We start from the raw sequence: 17,575 nt of genomic DNA on the forward strand, positions 1-17,575 counted from the left end.
GAGATGCAACATGGGGGGTTGAGGGGGTAGGAGAAGAGTAAATGAAACAAGATGGGATTGGGAGGGAGACAAACCATAAGTGACTCTTAATCTCACAAAACAAACTGAGGGTTGATGGGGGAGGGGGGTTGGGAGAGGGGGGGGGGGGTTATGGATACTGGGGAGGGTATGTGCTATGGTGAGTGCTGTGAAGTGTGTAAACCTGGCGATTCGCAGACCTGTACCCCGGGGGATACAAATATATGTTTATAAAGCTTGAAAAAAAAAAAAAAGAAAAAGAAAAAAGAAAGGATGAATACCCAAGTTTTGTAGCAACATGGACGGGACTGGAAGAGATTATGCTGAGTGAAATAAGTCAAGCAGAGAGAGTCAATTATCATATGGTTTCACTTATTTGTGGAGCATAACAAATAGCATGGAGGACAAGGGGAGATGGAGAGGAGAAGGGAGTTGAGGGAAATTGGAAAGGGAGGTGAACCATGAGAGACTATGGACTCTGAAAAACGATCTGAGAATTTTGGAGGGGTGGGGGGGGGGGTTGGGGGCACCAGGTGGTGGGTATTGTAGAGGGCACGGATTGCATGGAGCACTGGGTGTGGTGCAAAAATAATGAATACTGTTATGCTGAAAAAATAAAAAATTAATTAAAAAAAATAAAAAAATAAAAAAAAAATAAAATAAAAATAAAAAATAAATAAAAATTATACTTTTGTCTCTCACTTTCAAAACTGTCTCAGTGTGGGTAATAAATTATATAGTTACATAGTTAAAACAGAAAAAAAAATTAGAAGAAAATAGCTGTAACACATATAATATAAAAAACATAATTTCCCTAATATAAAAATAGTTCCTATAAATTGGTAAGAAAATACTTACCACCAGGTCACCTGGGTGGCTCAGTCAGTTAAGCATCTACGTTCGGCTCAGGTCATGATTCCAGGGGCCTGGGATTGATCCCTACGTTGAGCTCTGTCCAACTTCGAGTCTGTTCCTCCCTCTCCCTTTACACGCACCCCCCGCTCCAGCTATCTCAAATAAATACATAAGATCTTTAAAAAAAAATACCCCCAAATAGAAAAATGGGGAAAAAGCCAAATTTAAAAATTCAAATACATTTTAAACATGAAAAGATGCTCAATCTTACTTACAGCTTAAGAAGTATACATTAAAACTACAAGGATATACCACTTTTCACCCACTTGGGTCAGCAAGATAAAAAATAGTTTGATAATTCACCAGGTAGCTGAAGGTGTGAGGAAACAGGCATTCATATGTTGCTGTGGGAATGTATATTAACAAAATTTTTATGCAGTACTACTGGGAACTATCTATTAATAATAAAATGTATATGTTCTCTGGCACAGCAATTCGTCTTCTGAGATTTATTGAACATATACCTGCACATGTGAAATAAACATAGTTACAGAGACTGCACATATAAACCCAAAAGAATGGGAAAAGAATCTAAGGGACCATCGATAAGAGAATAATGAAAGAAATTCTAGCATGTCCACAGAACCGAACAATAAGGAGCAGGGAAAGATAAAGAGGCTCTCCCTGTACTGATCCTGACTGGAATGATTGTGAAGGTATATTAATCGCAAAAATCAACAGAATCCTTTGGATGCCTTTACATTTATATTTATACCTGTATAATGACTTATAAGGTCTTATGTACGCTGTTTTTGGATGGATGCACGAGTAACGGGTCAAAGCACACCTCTGGAGAGGAGTAACTGAGTGTCCACAGACAGATGAGGTGAAGACTCCCCACCATATCCCATCTCACACGTTCTGGATTTTTGTACTGTGTGTATGTATGTAAAATTAAAATTATACAATTCCACAAATATTAAATGCTTTATTGCTTTTGTCCAAAATGGCAGACACCTTCTAAACAAATAAAAATAATCAGTTACCCAGGAAAATACAAAAACAATTCTTACATATGTGTAATATGCATTCACATGATATGTAGAAGACATGTACTTGTACTACAACTCAACGACAGAATTATCATATAAATTATATCTTACGGTTTTTGAGGATTTCTATTTTCTGCTTTACTGAGTATTGGCTGTCATGGAGAAAGGGCACATGGCCTTTCCGTTTCAACACAAGTTTTAAGAGGAGGTGATTCTGTAGTCCTTTGTACACTGATTTCGAAAGCCACTATTTCTTAGTTATTATAGTCTTCTAGTGAAAACAGAATTTAAGCCCAACTGACATCTCTGTCTTTCTTAGTAGCTTACATGGGAACTGGAGAACTCTGGGAACAGTTCCTGCTGCAACAGGATGAGTTAGGGAACCGGACGGAGAATGTGTCAATTGTAAATCAGTCTCTATTTCTAAAGTTCACAATCCCCTCAGGATTAAACAGGACAAACCGCACACTAATGAGTACAAGGGGAAACACGTTTTGAAAAGAATCTTCGTCTTATTAGCATTTTTAAAAGGGATTATCTTTTCTGACTTCTGATTTTGACTCTCCGTTCCTTTCTAAAGGGAGACCATGTCCGGCATCTGTAGTCACTTTATTTAAAGCTTTCTGGAAAAGGGGATTATCTTCTTGAAGCAAAGCTTCTAAGTACCTGTCAATCTGCTCCCGGTCTCCTGTTGGACTGCCCTAGAAAAGAGAATCAACGATCAGAGCAGGCCGGGAAGCTGCAGGCTGCACCCCTGTAATCCGGGCAGCCTTGGAACAGTCTTCCCTAGGGTTCCTGCAGCACCAAAACCCACCCTGGAATAATGCCTTTTGTCTTTTAATATGTTTTCACCTTTAACCTCATTTTATGTTCACAAGTGGTTAGGAACTTGGATCATTTTTTTTTCCCTTCCTTAGTGGAGGTTAGTTCAACTGGCTTTCTTCAATTTATTTATTTTTTTAACATTTTATTTATCTGACAGAGAGATTGAGAGAGACAGCGAGAGAGGCAACACAAGCAGAGGGAGTAGGAAAGGGAGAAGCAGGACTCCTGCTGAGCAGGGAGCCCAATGTGGGGCTCGATCCCAGGACCCTGGGATCATGACCTGAACCAAAGGCAGACACTTAAGGACTGAGCCACCCAGGCGCCCCTACTTTTCCTTCTATTTAATTACTTGTCATATTCCTAAAGCCACCTGCCTCCATCTTGTCCTTCTCTGTTATAGGCTCTTGTCTCCCCATTTAAAAAAAAATTTTTTTTATTCTTTTAAAGATTTTATTTAGTTATTTGTCAGACAGAGAGAGAAAAAGAGAGCATGCACAAACAGGAGGAGTGGAAGGCAGAGGGAGAAACAGACTCCCCACTTAGCAAGGAGCCTGAGGAGGGCTCGAAAGTCCATGAATCTTTAGCCTTATATGAAAAACAGATGAGTAAGAAGATTTTGACTTCTCTGTCACTCCTCTTCTCTCTGCAGCATCTTTTTCCCCAGCCCTGGGCTTGCTGCCCTCATCTGTCTCTTTTTCTCTCCTTTTCCCCAGTTCTCTGTTTGGGCAATTTCATACTGTCCTTCCCTGGGCTGCTTAATTCATGAACAGCGGGACAAATGCTCCCTCTTCACAGACTTAAATCTCACTCCCTCAAGCCGAGCCATGGGCTCAACCTGCTCTTTAACTTGGGCTGATGGATACGAGAATTTTTCAGAAAGGACCTTTCAGAAACAATTCCAGTTTTATGATTGTTCCCAGTCCGTGTCTGACACCACCCTCCTAGCTTCTCCATGGCTCCCCTGGTCCCATTAACTGTGCTCAGTCCCTCTGCCGTAGGCTTCAGACAAGGCTGGACTATACTAAGTCCCAACTTTGAACTGGGGCCCCGTCCGTAGAGATAAACTCACCTGATAGTCATGTTCACCTAGATTTTCAAATAGTCCCTGGCCCAGAGGAATGCCCTACGTGACCCCTTCTGGGACCCTGACAGCTCTCCGTCTGTTAGGTTGAGTCTAATCCTTTGGCTCTGCTCTATGCCTGGCAAACCAGGCTTCCTTCCAGGACTTCAGGCTGGCCTGCTTGGTCCCTCAGCCTTTTCATGGGCCTGCTCGGTCCCTCAGTTTTGGGGCCACCTCGTCTCTTGTGTCTACTCTACGCCAGTGCAGTTGTTCTGGTGATCAGAGGCAGTGGAAATCAAAATTTCAAGTCAAGCAGGAGAGTAAATCTATTTGGGCAAGGAGTCCTTTGAGTCCCTCTCCAATGATACCAGACGAAGCATTTCATATATTCTGCGGGCTCAAGCCCCTTTGCCTCCTTCAAACTTCGTGAATAAAACTAGTAGAATTCCTCTGGCTACTGTGTGGGAAACCCAGGGGTTTGGCAAAGAAAGAAGAGTAAATCATTATTCTTTCATGTTTTTCTCCTCGCCACACATAGATTTATTATTTTAAAAACCAATAATTTTCACGAACTTTTTAAAAAATTTATTCATTTGAGAGAGAGAGAGTGAGAGAGATGGCATAAGCAGGAGGGGAGATGGGCAGAGAGAGAGAGAGAGGGAGAAGCAGGCTCTCGGCTGAGCAGGGAGCCTAAAGCAAGGCTCGATCCCAGGACCCTGGGATCATGACCTGGGCCAAAGGCAGATGCTTAACTGACTGAGCCACCCAGATGCCCCACATGAACTTTTCTGATAGAGAGTAGTATTTGATTTTTATGACATAGAATGTCTTTGGTCTCTCGAGTTTTTGTTTGTTAAAACAACCATCATTGCTGAAACTGTACGACGGTGCCAGGCTCCATACCAGATCTTTCACACGTAAAAACATTTGCCACCCTTCACAGCCACAAGAACCACAAGAACTGTTGCCTAGGCCACCCACAGTGCGGGGTGGGGGTGGGGAGGTAGTATCTTTTTTGGCTGTATACTTAAATTAAGCAAAAAATATTTTCTGAATTTCATTTTGTATTTAATAATATAAGGGAAATCCCAAAGAACCCAAAAGATGTATATCTTGTGAAGGAGGAATGGATCCACCTTGAAATGTTCACAGCTGACTGGAACCCAGGTGGCCTGGCTTCAAAGCCCATGCTCATCACATCCTATCCTGATGTGTGCGCATTTCCCCTACCCCCCTTCCTGGGCAAAATAACCCTCTATTCATTCAGGGCTCTCTGTGGGGCACTCAGCTCCTGCCCTCTCACTTTGAAAGGCCCAGGAAGGCCCTATCTCCTGTCCCAGCCTCAGGGCCTATGTCTGAGTACAAAACACCATGTACTTCCTAGGCTCACTGTTGATTTCTCAATTTATTTCTGCCAACTATGGAAAGACTCTTCAACCATGGCCATACATATTTTAATTTTTTTTATGTATTCCATCCTGAATTTCTATATGCTGTAGAGAGAAGATGGACCTTCCCTCATTAGCCCAAACCATCACAGGAGCCCTGTTCTGTATGTGTTCGTCTAACCAAACAAGATGAACAGCATACTCACACAATGTTTCCTGACCTCTCTAACCTCTCCTCGGAGATGAGAAGAGTCCATTCTTAATTATGTATTGAGATAAAATTTAAAATATTTTGCTGTCTGATAAAATTAGAAAAAAAAATCCTACTGAAAATACACTATTGAGGGGACAGGGTTCATTAAACTCTACCAAAAGCACAAGCAAAGATTCTGATTTTTGTAAGAGAAAAAAATAACAGACCTTTAAAAAATGTTCTCATATATACTTTTGAAGCTTATTTATTTACAATTTCAATATTCCTGTAGGGAGAGTAAGGGCTACATAAAGTGACCTGTCCAAAGCCCGTAAGCGGATGATGAGGGCAGGAGAGGAAGTAGCTCAGTGCTCTCTCCACAAAGTATATTTCCACTACTCCAAATTTTGTTACTTACCAGCTGGAGTTTCTGCAATAGTACTGCCAGTTTTACCCGAAGATTATTCAGTTTATCTTCAGTAATTTTTCTTTTTTCTTCACATTGTACCAGAGATACTTCATTAGCCACTCCTCTTCGATTTGCATCATAGATAATGGACTGCATTTTTCTCTTTAGTTCTCTTTCATATTGGACCATGTAAACATTCTTGATCTGGGAATGTTTTTAAAAACAGTTTTAATATATTTTTCAAGTATTACTTTTCCCCCTAATATCAGAAAGTGATTTCATATTCCAGGTCTGCACATATGTACAAAGTGTCAACTCTACACCTGTGTACTACAGGTGGTCAAAATTTAAGACACAATGACACTCTGAAGGAACTTGCCATGTGATGGAAGACGGAGAGAGAGAAGGAAAAACGTCCATTACTCTATTAACTATGAGGATGGGAGAGGCACACCAAAGGGAGCTTGGACACCCTTGCTTTGAAAGGGAAAAAGAATCCAGTCATGGTTGAATCTGTCTGCCCACCAGTGATACCAGAGTATTGAAGGCACAAAGGGGGCAGCTGGTGGTGCCTGTTACCCCTCTCCACAGCACTGGAACTCACAGGCAATGACAGAATGGCTTGCCATGCAGGGCTTTACTGGCAGATGATGGTGTGTTATTTAGAACTTATGTCTGTAGCAGTTGAAAAGCAGAGAATCTACAATCAGAGGAATTCCTGTTCTGTTACTCTTTGGGTTCCTTGTCCTGATGCAGAGAATGGTCACTGATGTACACATGTGACCCTTGCAAATTCAAGAGTCTTAATTGTTTCCCAAGACTTCATATTGTGAACGAGGCACTCACAAAGTAGAAAAGGGAATGGAGAGGCCAATGCGCCAATTTCAAAATAATGTGAATTGTTTGGGTCAACATTTGGAGAGGGCAGGGGATATTCTGAGAAAAGAGATACAGAGCAAATCTTGTTTTGATCCACATTTGAAGGTTTCTGTAAGGAGGAGATTTCTGTGTTCTGATAATGACGGGGTTCCCAGGAAAACTGTAAGGTGGTCTCATTTGTCTTCTGGGTTTACCCTTCTCCTCCCCACCGCCCCCTCCACCACAGTCACTGCAGACCCATCCCAGATACTGTCCACATTAACCCCTTTAAGTACTCATTGCCCTTGTGTATTTCTCCTTTTTATAAAATTCTTTAAACAAACAAAACCCCTTAAATATACTGAATTCTCCTTAACATTAACTAACCTCCTCCTAAAACCAAGGCACTGAATTTTGTAGTAGGTGATATGAAGATATATAAGATCCAGATCAACTATAGAATGAGATAATACAAGCGTGCAAATATCACGTCTTACGGGAGAAGGTTCATGGTGCCCTAAGTGAGGCACAGATTATCATTAGAGTATGGATTCCTCGTTAAAGATCATTAAGATACTTAAAGTAATTGACATGGATTAATATCAGTAACTTACCTTCCAATTATTTTTGCTTTTCTTTTTTAAAAACAAGATATTTATTTATTTATTTATTTGTTTGAGAGGGGGAGGAGCAGAGGAAGAGGGAGAAGCAAACTCCCCACTGAGCCCGGCCCCTGTGGGACTCCATCCCAGGACCCTGAGGTCATGACCTGAGCTGAGGGCAGCTGCTTAACCGACTGAGTCACCTAGGTGTCCCTATTTAGGCTTTTCATGTGCTATTAATTAAGAGGAGTATTTGGGAGCAAGGACCCAAATACCACTCCACAGTGGCAAACACTTGCTTATATGTGTATTCACACACACACACACACACACACACACACACACACACACAATGTATTCCATTAATGGTGAGACTTAATTGTGAGATTTGTGGATTGCCCTGTAAAGAAATCTTAGATTTTTAGAGTTTCAAACTGCCTGGACACTTGTGCGGGGACACCAAGAATTAACGCAGTGCTGAAATCCTTGGCCTGCCTCTGCCTGTGCTTATTTCCTGAGTTGCAGGCCTCACCCTTCCAGGCCCCTCACCCTTGCTGCTCTCTCTGTTCAGTGAGTTCAAGCCCAGCCTCCATAAGACTCACTGCTTGCCTCAGATTTGCGCTGAAACACGGCTCAGGTACCCCTTGCTCGCTGCATCTGAAATAGGTCATCTCTTCCCCAACACACACCTCATAGTCCACCCCCAGGCCCCACGCAATTATTTTATGTTTATTTACATGTTTAGCATCTACAATTATGTCATTTACATTATGCTCAGTTATCTGTCTTTTCTCTAGAAGGTAACATCAACTGTGGGGGCTTTAGTCAACTCCAGGGAGGGCCGTACCCGACGGCCAGAAGGTGGAGTTGGGTCAATAATTCAACTCAGCCAGAATAAGGAGGACAGGGTCCCAGGTGGCTCAGATGTCACCAGTCATGCAGAGTTCTTGGTGTTCAGAGCTCTAGAACTTCATGGCTTTTGCCATCTGAATAATAGCCTAGGGAATGCTTTTTTTTTTTTTTTTAAGATTTTATTTATTTATTTGACAGACAGAGATCACAAGTAGGCAGAGAGGCAAGCAGAGAGAGAGAGAGAGGAGGAAGCAGGCTCCCCGATAAGCAGAGAGCCCGATGTGGGGCTCGATCCCAGGACCCTGGGATGATGACCTGAGCCGAAGGCAGAGGCTCCAACCCACTGAGCCACCCAGGCGCCCCAACTTTTTGATAAAAGTGGTAGTAGTAAGAAAACAACCAAGTAAAATTAAAAAGAATCCGAAATGCTTATCAGCAATAAAAGGAACATACTATTGATAACACTTGAATGGATGTGAAGGGTGGTATGCTATGTGAATATAGCTGATCAGAAAGTGACACATACTATATGAATCCATCTCTATAGCATGACTGAATGGACAAAATGATAGAGATGGAGAACAGATGAGCATCTGCCTGGGGCTAGGGTGCTTGTGTGTGTGTGTGTAGTGTGACTTTAAAGGAGAGAAAAGGGAGATCTCTGTGGCGGTGGGAGTCTGGATCCTGGTTTTGATGGTGGTTACACAGATCCACGTACATGGATAAAATGAAACACATATTTCACCAACTTCAATTTTGTTGTTTAGATATTCTACTATAATTATACCATTATGTAAGACATAAGCATTGGGGAAAATGGAAAGGTACCTGAGACCTCTCTACTATTCTATAATTTCCCATGTACCTAGAATTATTTCACAGTAAAAAGTTCAGAAGATAACACTGTTTGTACAGTACAACATTAGGAATGTTTATACAGCACACTGCATTCAAGGTCATACTTAGTCTCTCAAAGTCCAGTTTTGTAACCAAGCAAACTATATTTCCTTCAAATACCACCAGCCATCCAGTTTCCTGATTTATTCTTTTCCCTTTCTAAACTAACATTTTCAGGAGGTTTCTATAAAAGGTAGCAATTCTGAGAGCTTTCAAGGCCCAATGTAAAAGAACTTCCGGTTGTATTAACGTTTTAATTAGGAGGAGTAGAGAATTGTAACAAGATGAGAGGCTTAGTTCTGCTGGTTAAACCTACTCTTGTAGAGGTATTTGAGGCAGATCAGAAATGGAACCTTTCCAAACTCCATTAATTCAGAACAGAATTAGGATTTTAAAGAAAGTATATTCAACTGAGATTTTAATTTTCTGCCTTGAATTTAAAAAGTCAGAGTTCTAGCAGCTCTGGAGCTCCAGAATCCTAACAAGTTAGCACAAAGGAAGGCTGGCTTACAAGATCTGTAGATTTTGTACTCTCTTTTTAGGTATGTGACATGTGAGTGTTTATGTGGGCCAGCAGAAACAATCAAACTTGATTTAGTGTACAAGTGGTAGGGTCTAGATGCATTCAAAAGTACTGATTGAATGTTGGTAGGATACAGAGTTTGAGAAGGGAGAATTGTTAACTTTGAGGATTCTATAATCTAGTTAAGGGGAAAATAAAATACAAGAAACAACTACAATACAAGGCAGAAAATTTAATTAATGCTAAAAAAAAGTTTTAAATTTCTCTCAGAACACAGAAAATCAAGATTAAGTTCACAGGGACAGACTGAGGAAGACCTGAAGTGGAAGGTGGCATGGACCAGACCCAACACTGGGTGGGCAGGATTTCAATAGGCCAACTGCAGACTGGGAGAGTAGACAAGAGTGTCCTGGGGGACAGCATGGGGAAAGGCTCAGAGGCAGGCTAGTTGGGTAGACTGGAACAATTACATTTCGGATGGGGCAAATGGTTTATGAGAGGAAAGAATAAAGATGGTGGTTCCAGCCAAGTTGTGTACGACTACCTATGTGTTCATAAACCATCTACTACTAACTACTACTAACAACTAACCAGGGCAAGGTGACCAAAGACATCTGTGACTTATCAAGGGTCCTCCTGTGCTTTGATGTAGCTCTCTTTTTAAAAAGTATACAGCTTAAATCAAGTTGCATAGATCTGTCCTTGGATTTCAAAAAATGATTATAAGAGTTTTTATAACCACCCACTTAAAACTACCAATCGATAATAAAGTCCTAATGACCAAGCAGTTTCATATTGGGGAAGGCATGATCACAATTGTTCTGTATTTTGCTTGCAACATCTCTGTTTCAACAGGAGGTCCTGGTCTCCTGACTGTTTATCTTGCTTTGATTCTTTGAATCCCACTTGCCCTAAACATTAAGAGGATTCTACTCATCATTTCTGCTAACACTGTTCACCTGCATAAATACTTACCTTATTCAGTCTGGTCTCTAAAACCCAACAACAACCTGGCTCCATTACTGATTATATAGATAGCAGAAAAATACCATTTAGAAACAGATGTGAAAGACATACATAAGCCTGGATGAACTAAGGTGTGTGACAAACTAATTCTTTGCAAATTTCTAAGTTTCATGATGTTAAATATTTAAGTCAGAGATCCCTAACCACTAAATGAAGATCTCTGGGAAGATCCAGGAGCCTTACTGGTAACTCTTGGAGCTGGCTGCCATAGACCTCCAGTTGGGACAATTCTTGGCAGGACACTAAACAACCTGCCCACGATGCACCACTCCCCCATTCCACTGTGAGCAGCGCCCCCCAATATGTATCTCATCATGCAACATCAAGGTCTCTAAGTAAACAATAAATCTTTTACACCAAAAGGCTGAGAAGCTGTGGTATACATGTGGCAATTAACACATGCAGACCCTGTCACAGGATGAAGGAGGACAGCCTGGACCAGGGTGAGATGGAAGACAGTGATGCAGAGAACAAGCTTGGAGTGGCACAAATCTGGGTTCCAATCCTGAATCTGTTACTCATTTGCATCACGACACTGGACTATTACCTTGCTGACTCTCTCATTCCTCACGGCTAACATAAAGATAGTGGCATCGACCTCCCGAGGTTGTGAGGGTTAATGAGGTACTGGCTTATATAAAAGGTCTAGGCTAGTGCCTACCTCTACTGGCTCTTGACCAATCCCTGCTTTACATTCATGGATTAAAATAATACAGAGCTAGAAATAGGATCAAAAATATATTGAATGAAAACTTTGTCCTGCAATCTAGTTAGGAAATGTGGCCAAGCACATCTTCAGCCTGAAAATGTTCAGAGACTCCTTTTCAACAGACATGATTCAGAAAATAAACTCGCTCTTCAGTTGAACAATGATGGGAAACCTTCATTTCCAGCTGTTTATCACAGTCCAGTAGGCATTCACTCAGAAACATCAGAGGCAAATATATCGACAAGGGTGTGAAATTTAGGCACATCCTACACTCCAAATACTTTGTGAGGCAGCCTTTCTAAGGAGGAGTCTGGTTTAGGTTCTGATCTCCATCTCAAGTTTGTCTGGTCGTAGGTCTTCAGGAACTGACTTCAAAATTCTATTTCACTTATGAAACAAGAATATCCAAATCTACTCCATTCCCTACAAAAGAGATGAGGCCCTGCCTTTCCTTCTGTTTCTGCTTCCCACGATTCCAGGGGTCAACCTGCACCTCGTAGTCTTTAAGGTTTGCATGTCATTATGACAGTTTTCCAGAAGATGGCTAAAAGCATAAGTACTTTTATTAGTATTGTTTTTATAACTACTTTTGTAATGGAAAAATCATAAACTTAAAAAAACCGTTGACAGGATCCTAAAAAACCAAAAAAAAAAAAAAAAAAAAAAAAACAAGCAAACCCTAGAGATATCAAATTGTTCAAAATAATTAAAAACTCTAATCTGCAAATGTTTTCTAGTTTAGTCCAGTGTCTCAAGGACGTAATCTATTTCTTAAAGACAGCAAACTTCATGTATTCTGTTCAAAATATAGTCCTACTCCCAGTGTTTCATGAGCTTTCTGCTGTGGAAACATTTGCATTTTCAAATTCAAAAAGATGTTGGTTTGTGACATCTGATATGCTACATATTAATCTTAGTCTTGATAAGAGAATGCAAATTTGATTTCCTTCCAAACCTAACATTTGGAAATGTATATTATTTCTCCTTTGGAATATGGGATCATTTAGAATATAAATGACTACATTTATATTTAAAAAAAAAAAGCTTACCTGGTTGAAGCACATTCTCAGCTTTTTATTTGTCTGCTCTGGGCATTGCTCCAGCTGTTTTGTAAATGATAATGGAACAGGATATTAACTTTTAGAGAATGAGCTGTTTACAATGGAGTTCTAACATGAGAAGTATCTAATATAAAAAATCATCAAAGCCTAGAACTGGCCAACACTGGTATTGTGGGTCTTTTAAGCTTGGGTCTAATTAAATTAATCAACTAAAGTATACTAAAGAGAGTAAGGCAGTTTACATAATTAATAAACAACATGGTTAAACAATTACAGAAGAAAAAAACGAGAAGGCAGAGTAAATGGAAAAGATTATTCAAGAGGAAGTCAAGAAGGTGGTTGGAGTCTGGATCTTCTAAATGGGAACATCACCTAGTGACTAGGTAGTCACTGGCATACGGGATAGTATTTAAAGTCATAGACTCGTCGAGGTCACCCAGAAACAGCACTTAACAGAAAGAAGAAAAGGGCCCAGGAATGGGCCCTCAGATGTGCCAACATTTAGAAACCAAACAGAGAAGGAACTGAGTTGCCAGCAGAAAAGATGGGAGTAAGAAAAGCAACAAAATGCTAAGTGTGTTTTCGTGGAAATGACACAAAGAAAGTAGTTTAAGAAGGAAAAAAGTGGCCAGCTGGGTTGGTCTCTCAGAGGTCAGATAAGAGTGACCGCTGCATTTGTCAACTCAGTGGTCACTGGTGGCCTCATGAGACAGTCCCAGTGAAGTACCAGAGTCAGAAACCTGGTGGGAGCTGGGGGTGGGGTGGGGAGGAGGATGAGGTGAGGGTAGGAAGGTGAGGAAGCAGAAACAATAGTTATACATTAGAAAATTAAGGGTTTCTTCCCAGGATCTTACTAAGGCATATGGCACCTCTGTCAAATTATTTGGTGCTCTTTTCACTAATAGCCTTTCCATGTATATCCATCTTTTCCATAAGCAATGCTGTGCATGAAGGCAGAGAAGGCATCCTCCCACCCTCCCATACCCCAAGGTTCTTCTGAGCTCCAGGGAGCAGCTTCTGGAAGCCTCAGGCCTGCATAGCTCATTCAACCTCACCATACCCTTCAGTGACTTAGCGGCCTGGGGACAACCCAAATGAGGCCAGACAGCTGGACCAAGTCTTCCTTCTAATCATATATGGCACTATCTCTGAAAGGAGATTTGGTAAATAGACTTTTCCTCATCTTTTCCTATGATATGTTAGTGATTTTAGTCAGACTAGAGCTCTGCACACCTGACGTGGTTGATCCACCCAAACCTCACCTCAGCCCCCCATAAAGCATGACTGAGGAAATGTATCCAAGCAACAGAAACTCTATTTTTGGTGTCATGGAGGGAAGTCAGGGACCATGTCCTGTTTCTTTTTTTTTTTTTTTTTGAAGATTTTATTTATTTATTTGACAGAGAGATCACAAGTAGATGGAGAGGCAGGCAGAGAGAGAGAGAGAGAGAGGGAAGCAGGCTCCCTGCTGAGCAGAGAGCCCAATGCGGAACTCGATCCCAGGACCCTGAGATCATGACCTGAGCCGAAGGCAGCGGCCTAACCCACTGAGCCACCCAGGCGCCCCCATGTCCTGTTTCTTTTCATCTCCACAACTCGCTGTTCTTGGTCTGTAAGATCTTCTCCAAGTTCAACAGAACTTTGGCCACACTGGTTTTAAATGCAGTTTTCATTCTGAGTCATCCATTTGATACAAAGATCCCCATCTTCATTCCCTTACACCATTCTAGGTCCTCTTCCTAGTGACACTTTACCATGTGTCTGCAATGAAGATTAAGTTCGGGCTATTCTGTCATGCCCTCCAAGTTCCAGTAAAGCCAGCTTACCTCAAAACTTGCCGCAAGTTCCTCGACAGATGTGTGGCCAAATTCTGATGGTAGCTGATACTCAGGGAAAAAGTACAGAAGAATCTCCCTAGGAATATGAGCAGAGTGGAGATGGTGATATACTGGCAACGGGGATGCAGCACTCACCTGTCAGAACTGCTGGGGGTTAAACACTTGCCAGAGATGAACATTCAAGCCCACCAAATTGTTTTTAGTACTGTCATCAGAGTCCTCCTCAAAAAGCATATACTGGGGGGAAAAGGAAGTGGGTGTGGCTATAAAAAAGCAACAGGAAGAATCCTCATGGTGATGGCACTATTCTATATCTTGACTGTATCAATGCCGACATCTTGTGATAGTGTTACCACTGGGAGAAAGTAGGTAAAGGACACAGGACATCTCTGTTATTTCTTCTAACTGCCTGTGAACTTACACTTACCTTAAAATTAAAAGTTTATTTAAAAAACAAAGGAAGAAAGAAAGTAGGCAGAAAGGAAAGGAAAGGGAAGGGAGGGGAGAAAGGGAAAGGGAAGGGGAAAGGGGGAAGAGGAAGGGAAGAAGAAGAGAAGGGAAGAAAAGGAAGAGGAAGGGACAGGGAGGGAGGAAGGAAGCAAGAAAAAAGAATGAGAGGAAGAGAGTGAGAGAGAGGAAGGAAGGAAGGCAGGGCTCACAATGCCCATCCATAATCAAGCAGTCCAGGAAAGCACTGTACCTACTTGGGTGTCCTCCTTGAAGAAAACTTAGCATTGCAAAGATATTGGAGGAAAGACACTGTCTCCTGACTTTTTTGTTCCCCTATGAAAACCAAAGAACTCAATTCTCCAGGGTAATTCCTTTCATCCAGGGCTCTGCAACTACTCTTAGGAATCATATGTGGACTCTGTTCTTTCCAAATAGTAATTGGCCATTGTTCTGACAGGTGCTTCATTTTGTTTCAAAATTCAATCCAAATGTTAAAATACTCTGCTCTGCAAAACATGAAACACACACACACACGCGTACACGTGCGTGCTCCCCAGAATTATTCACCTAGTTAGTAAGAAGGGGAGTGGGTTCTGGGTTTTTGAGATGAGCAGAAATCAGATGGGATGGAGAACAAAGCTACAAGTGGTGCCCTGAGGAAGGGACCTGAGGTCACCACTAGGGCTGGTTTGGTAGAGCAGAAGGTTGGTAATCTTTTTTTTTTTTTTTAAGATTTATTTATTTATTTGACAGACAGAGATCACAAGTAGGCAGAGAGGCAGGCAGAGAGAGAGGAGGAAGCAGGCTCCCCGCTGAGCAGAGAGCCCGATGCAGGGCTTGATCCCAGGACACTGGGGTCATGGCCTGAGCCGAAGGGAAAGGCTTTAAACCACTAAGCCACCCAGGTGCCCTTGTGGGTGATCTTTTACACAAACCTGCCCCTCCAAATCCAGCCTCCCTTCTCCCAACACAGGGTTTGAGCCTCTCCTGAGCACCAGTCCTTGTCATGGTGGGTATAAACGCTTCTGGGTTTAGACTGAGAAAAATCAACAATCTTCCGAGGAGGGGCTTCCAGAAAAGCAAATTTCTTTTAAGATTTTATTTATTTGAGAGAGAGAGAGAGCACCAGAAGGGGGAGGGTCAGAGAGAGAAGCAGACTCTCCACTGAGTGGGGAGCCTGATGAGGGTCTCGATCCCGGGACTCCAGGATCATGACCTGAGCCAAAGGCAGATGCTTAACCAACTGAGCCACCCAAGTGCCCTTTTACTCCCCAGTCCTATTCCCTCCTCAACAGAGTAGTTTTTTCTTAAGAAAAACCTTTTACTTGGGTTAATACAGCTTCATTCTCTCTAGACATGAGAAAGGAAACACAGAACCTGGTCATCCAGCTGCTGTTTTTAAAAACAGCATATAAATATAAATAAATATATAAGCATATATTTATTTATATAAAATATATATTATATATTAATATACATTTATTTATATATTTATATATAAATATTTTATTTATTAAAATTAAAATATTTTATTTATATATAAATATTAATAAGAATAAATATATAAATTAACCTAGTTAATGAACTTGGTCTTGGCTAAGAAAAAGAGCCTCTTACTTGAGGTAGATTAAAACTCTCTTCTCCAACCCAGTGAAAGATAAAGGTGAAGATGAACAAAAATGGCATAGCTTCATTTCCTAAAACCGGGAATCAGATCACGTTTTTTGACAGACCTCAATTGCTAGTATATTTACTTTTGTGGGCTTTTCTGTTTGCTTCGGTAACTGGCAGCCACCTGTAATGAGGGACTTTCTCTTACAAACTTATTTTTGATACTTTCAAAATTTAAGCTAACACAAAGCATGTTTTCACAAAGAGTTGAAAGAAATGAAGTCTGCCTTATTGTCAAGTTTACATACACAGCAATGAACTGAAACAAGGCATCCTATGGGTTAGCAATTCAAAGCAAGGACGATGAGACTGCCAGATTGAATTCTAGCTTTACCACCTAAGAGTTGTGTAATGGTGGGCAAATTACTCAACTTCTACAGACCTCAATTTTCTCTTCTATAAAATGGGGATAATAAAAGTCTATTCACAGGGCTGTTGAAAGGTTTAAGTGAGTTACCATTGGCAAAGTCCTTAGGGCAGTGCCTGGCACACAAGAAGTGCACAATAAATATGTATTATTCTCATTACTATTGAGAGTGACGAGAGATTTAATACTCTAATATCAGGGCCATATTATACAATATAACAGTCTGGATCTCAGTTTAGCTCATCTACCTCTGACTTAACACAACTCAGTCATCCCCATAATCTGAAAATATTTTAACATCAGCAATAATATTCACTGCATTTTTCATTAATCCCTCTCAACTTGATTAAAAGTATCTTTTGAGGAGCCCTTGGGTGGCTTAATCAGTTAAGCGTCAGACTCCTGATTTCAGCTCAGGTCTTGGTCTCAAGATCTTGAGTTCAAGCCTTGCAGTGGGGTCTATACTGGCATGGAGGCTAAAAAAAAAAAGTATTCTTCGAATACCTACTAATACATGCTAGACATGGTGTGGAAAATCCAACCTGTTTTCAAAGATGTTACTATATTTGGGGATTAAATAAACGAATACACATAAAACAAAAAGCAATATAAGTCCAAAAACACTAAACTGAGCATAATCAGGTAATAGAAAGGAACAATGAAAACTAGTATTTTTATTAATTTATTCCATTAACATGTAATAAAAAGAAGTGTCCAGACTCCGTGGCATTGTGGAAAGGGATAAGGATGAGGTCAGGTCCAGAATGAATCATGTGGAGGGAAAGGGTTCCATCGACTCTTTGGCGGGTGACAAGGAAGGCAAATCTGGTGAGCAATGGTCACTGTAAAGCACATGGAACCCTCCACATTCTACACAATCCGCCACAATCCTCATGCCCTGAGACATATGAAGTCTAGTTA

The 17,575-nt window shown here is 41.1% G+C and overlaps 1 protein-coding gene across 1 annotated transcript in view; it reads right to left on the reverse strand.

Annotated features, from left to right (window-relative positions):
- Nucleotides 1-2,428: 2,428 nt before the first annotated feature.
- The window catches only part of MORC1 (MORC family CW-type zinc finger 1), a 177,694-nt gene continuing 162,547 nt past the window's right edge, over nt 2,429-17,575 (reverse strand). Inside the window, exons 23-26 of the mRNA XM_047690254.1 lie at nt 14,155-14,242; nt 12,317-12,370; nt 5,810-6,004; nt 2,429-2,626 (exon numbers count right to left, since the gene is read on the reverse strand). Coding sequence (XP_047546210.1) covers nt 2,450-2,626; nt 5,810-6,004; nt 12,317-12,370; nt 14,155-14,242 — 514 coding nt within the window. The 3' untranslated portion in view covers nt 2,429-2,449. The remainder of the gene's footprint in view (nt 2,627-5,809; nt 6,005-12,316; nt 12,371-14,154; nt 14,243-17,575) is intronic.

This window comes from Lutra lutra, chromosome 1, assembly GCF_902655055.1.
Source record: "Lutra lutra chromosome 1, mLutLut1.2, whole genome shotgun sequence".
Classification (NCBI taxonomy): Eukaryota; Metazoa; Chordata; class Mammalia; order Carnivora; family Mustelidae; genus Lutra; species Lutra lutra.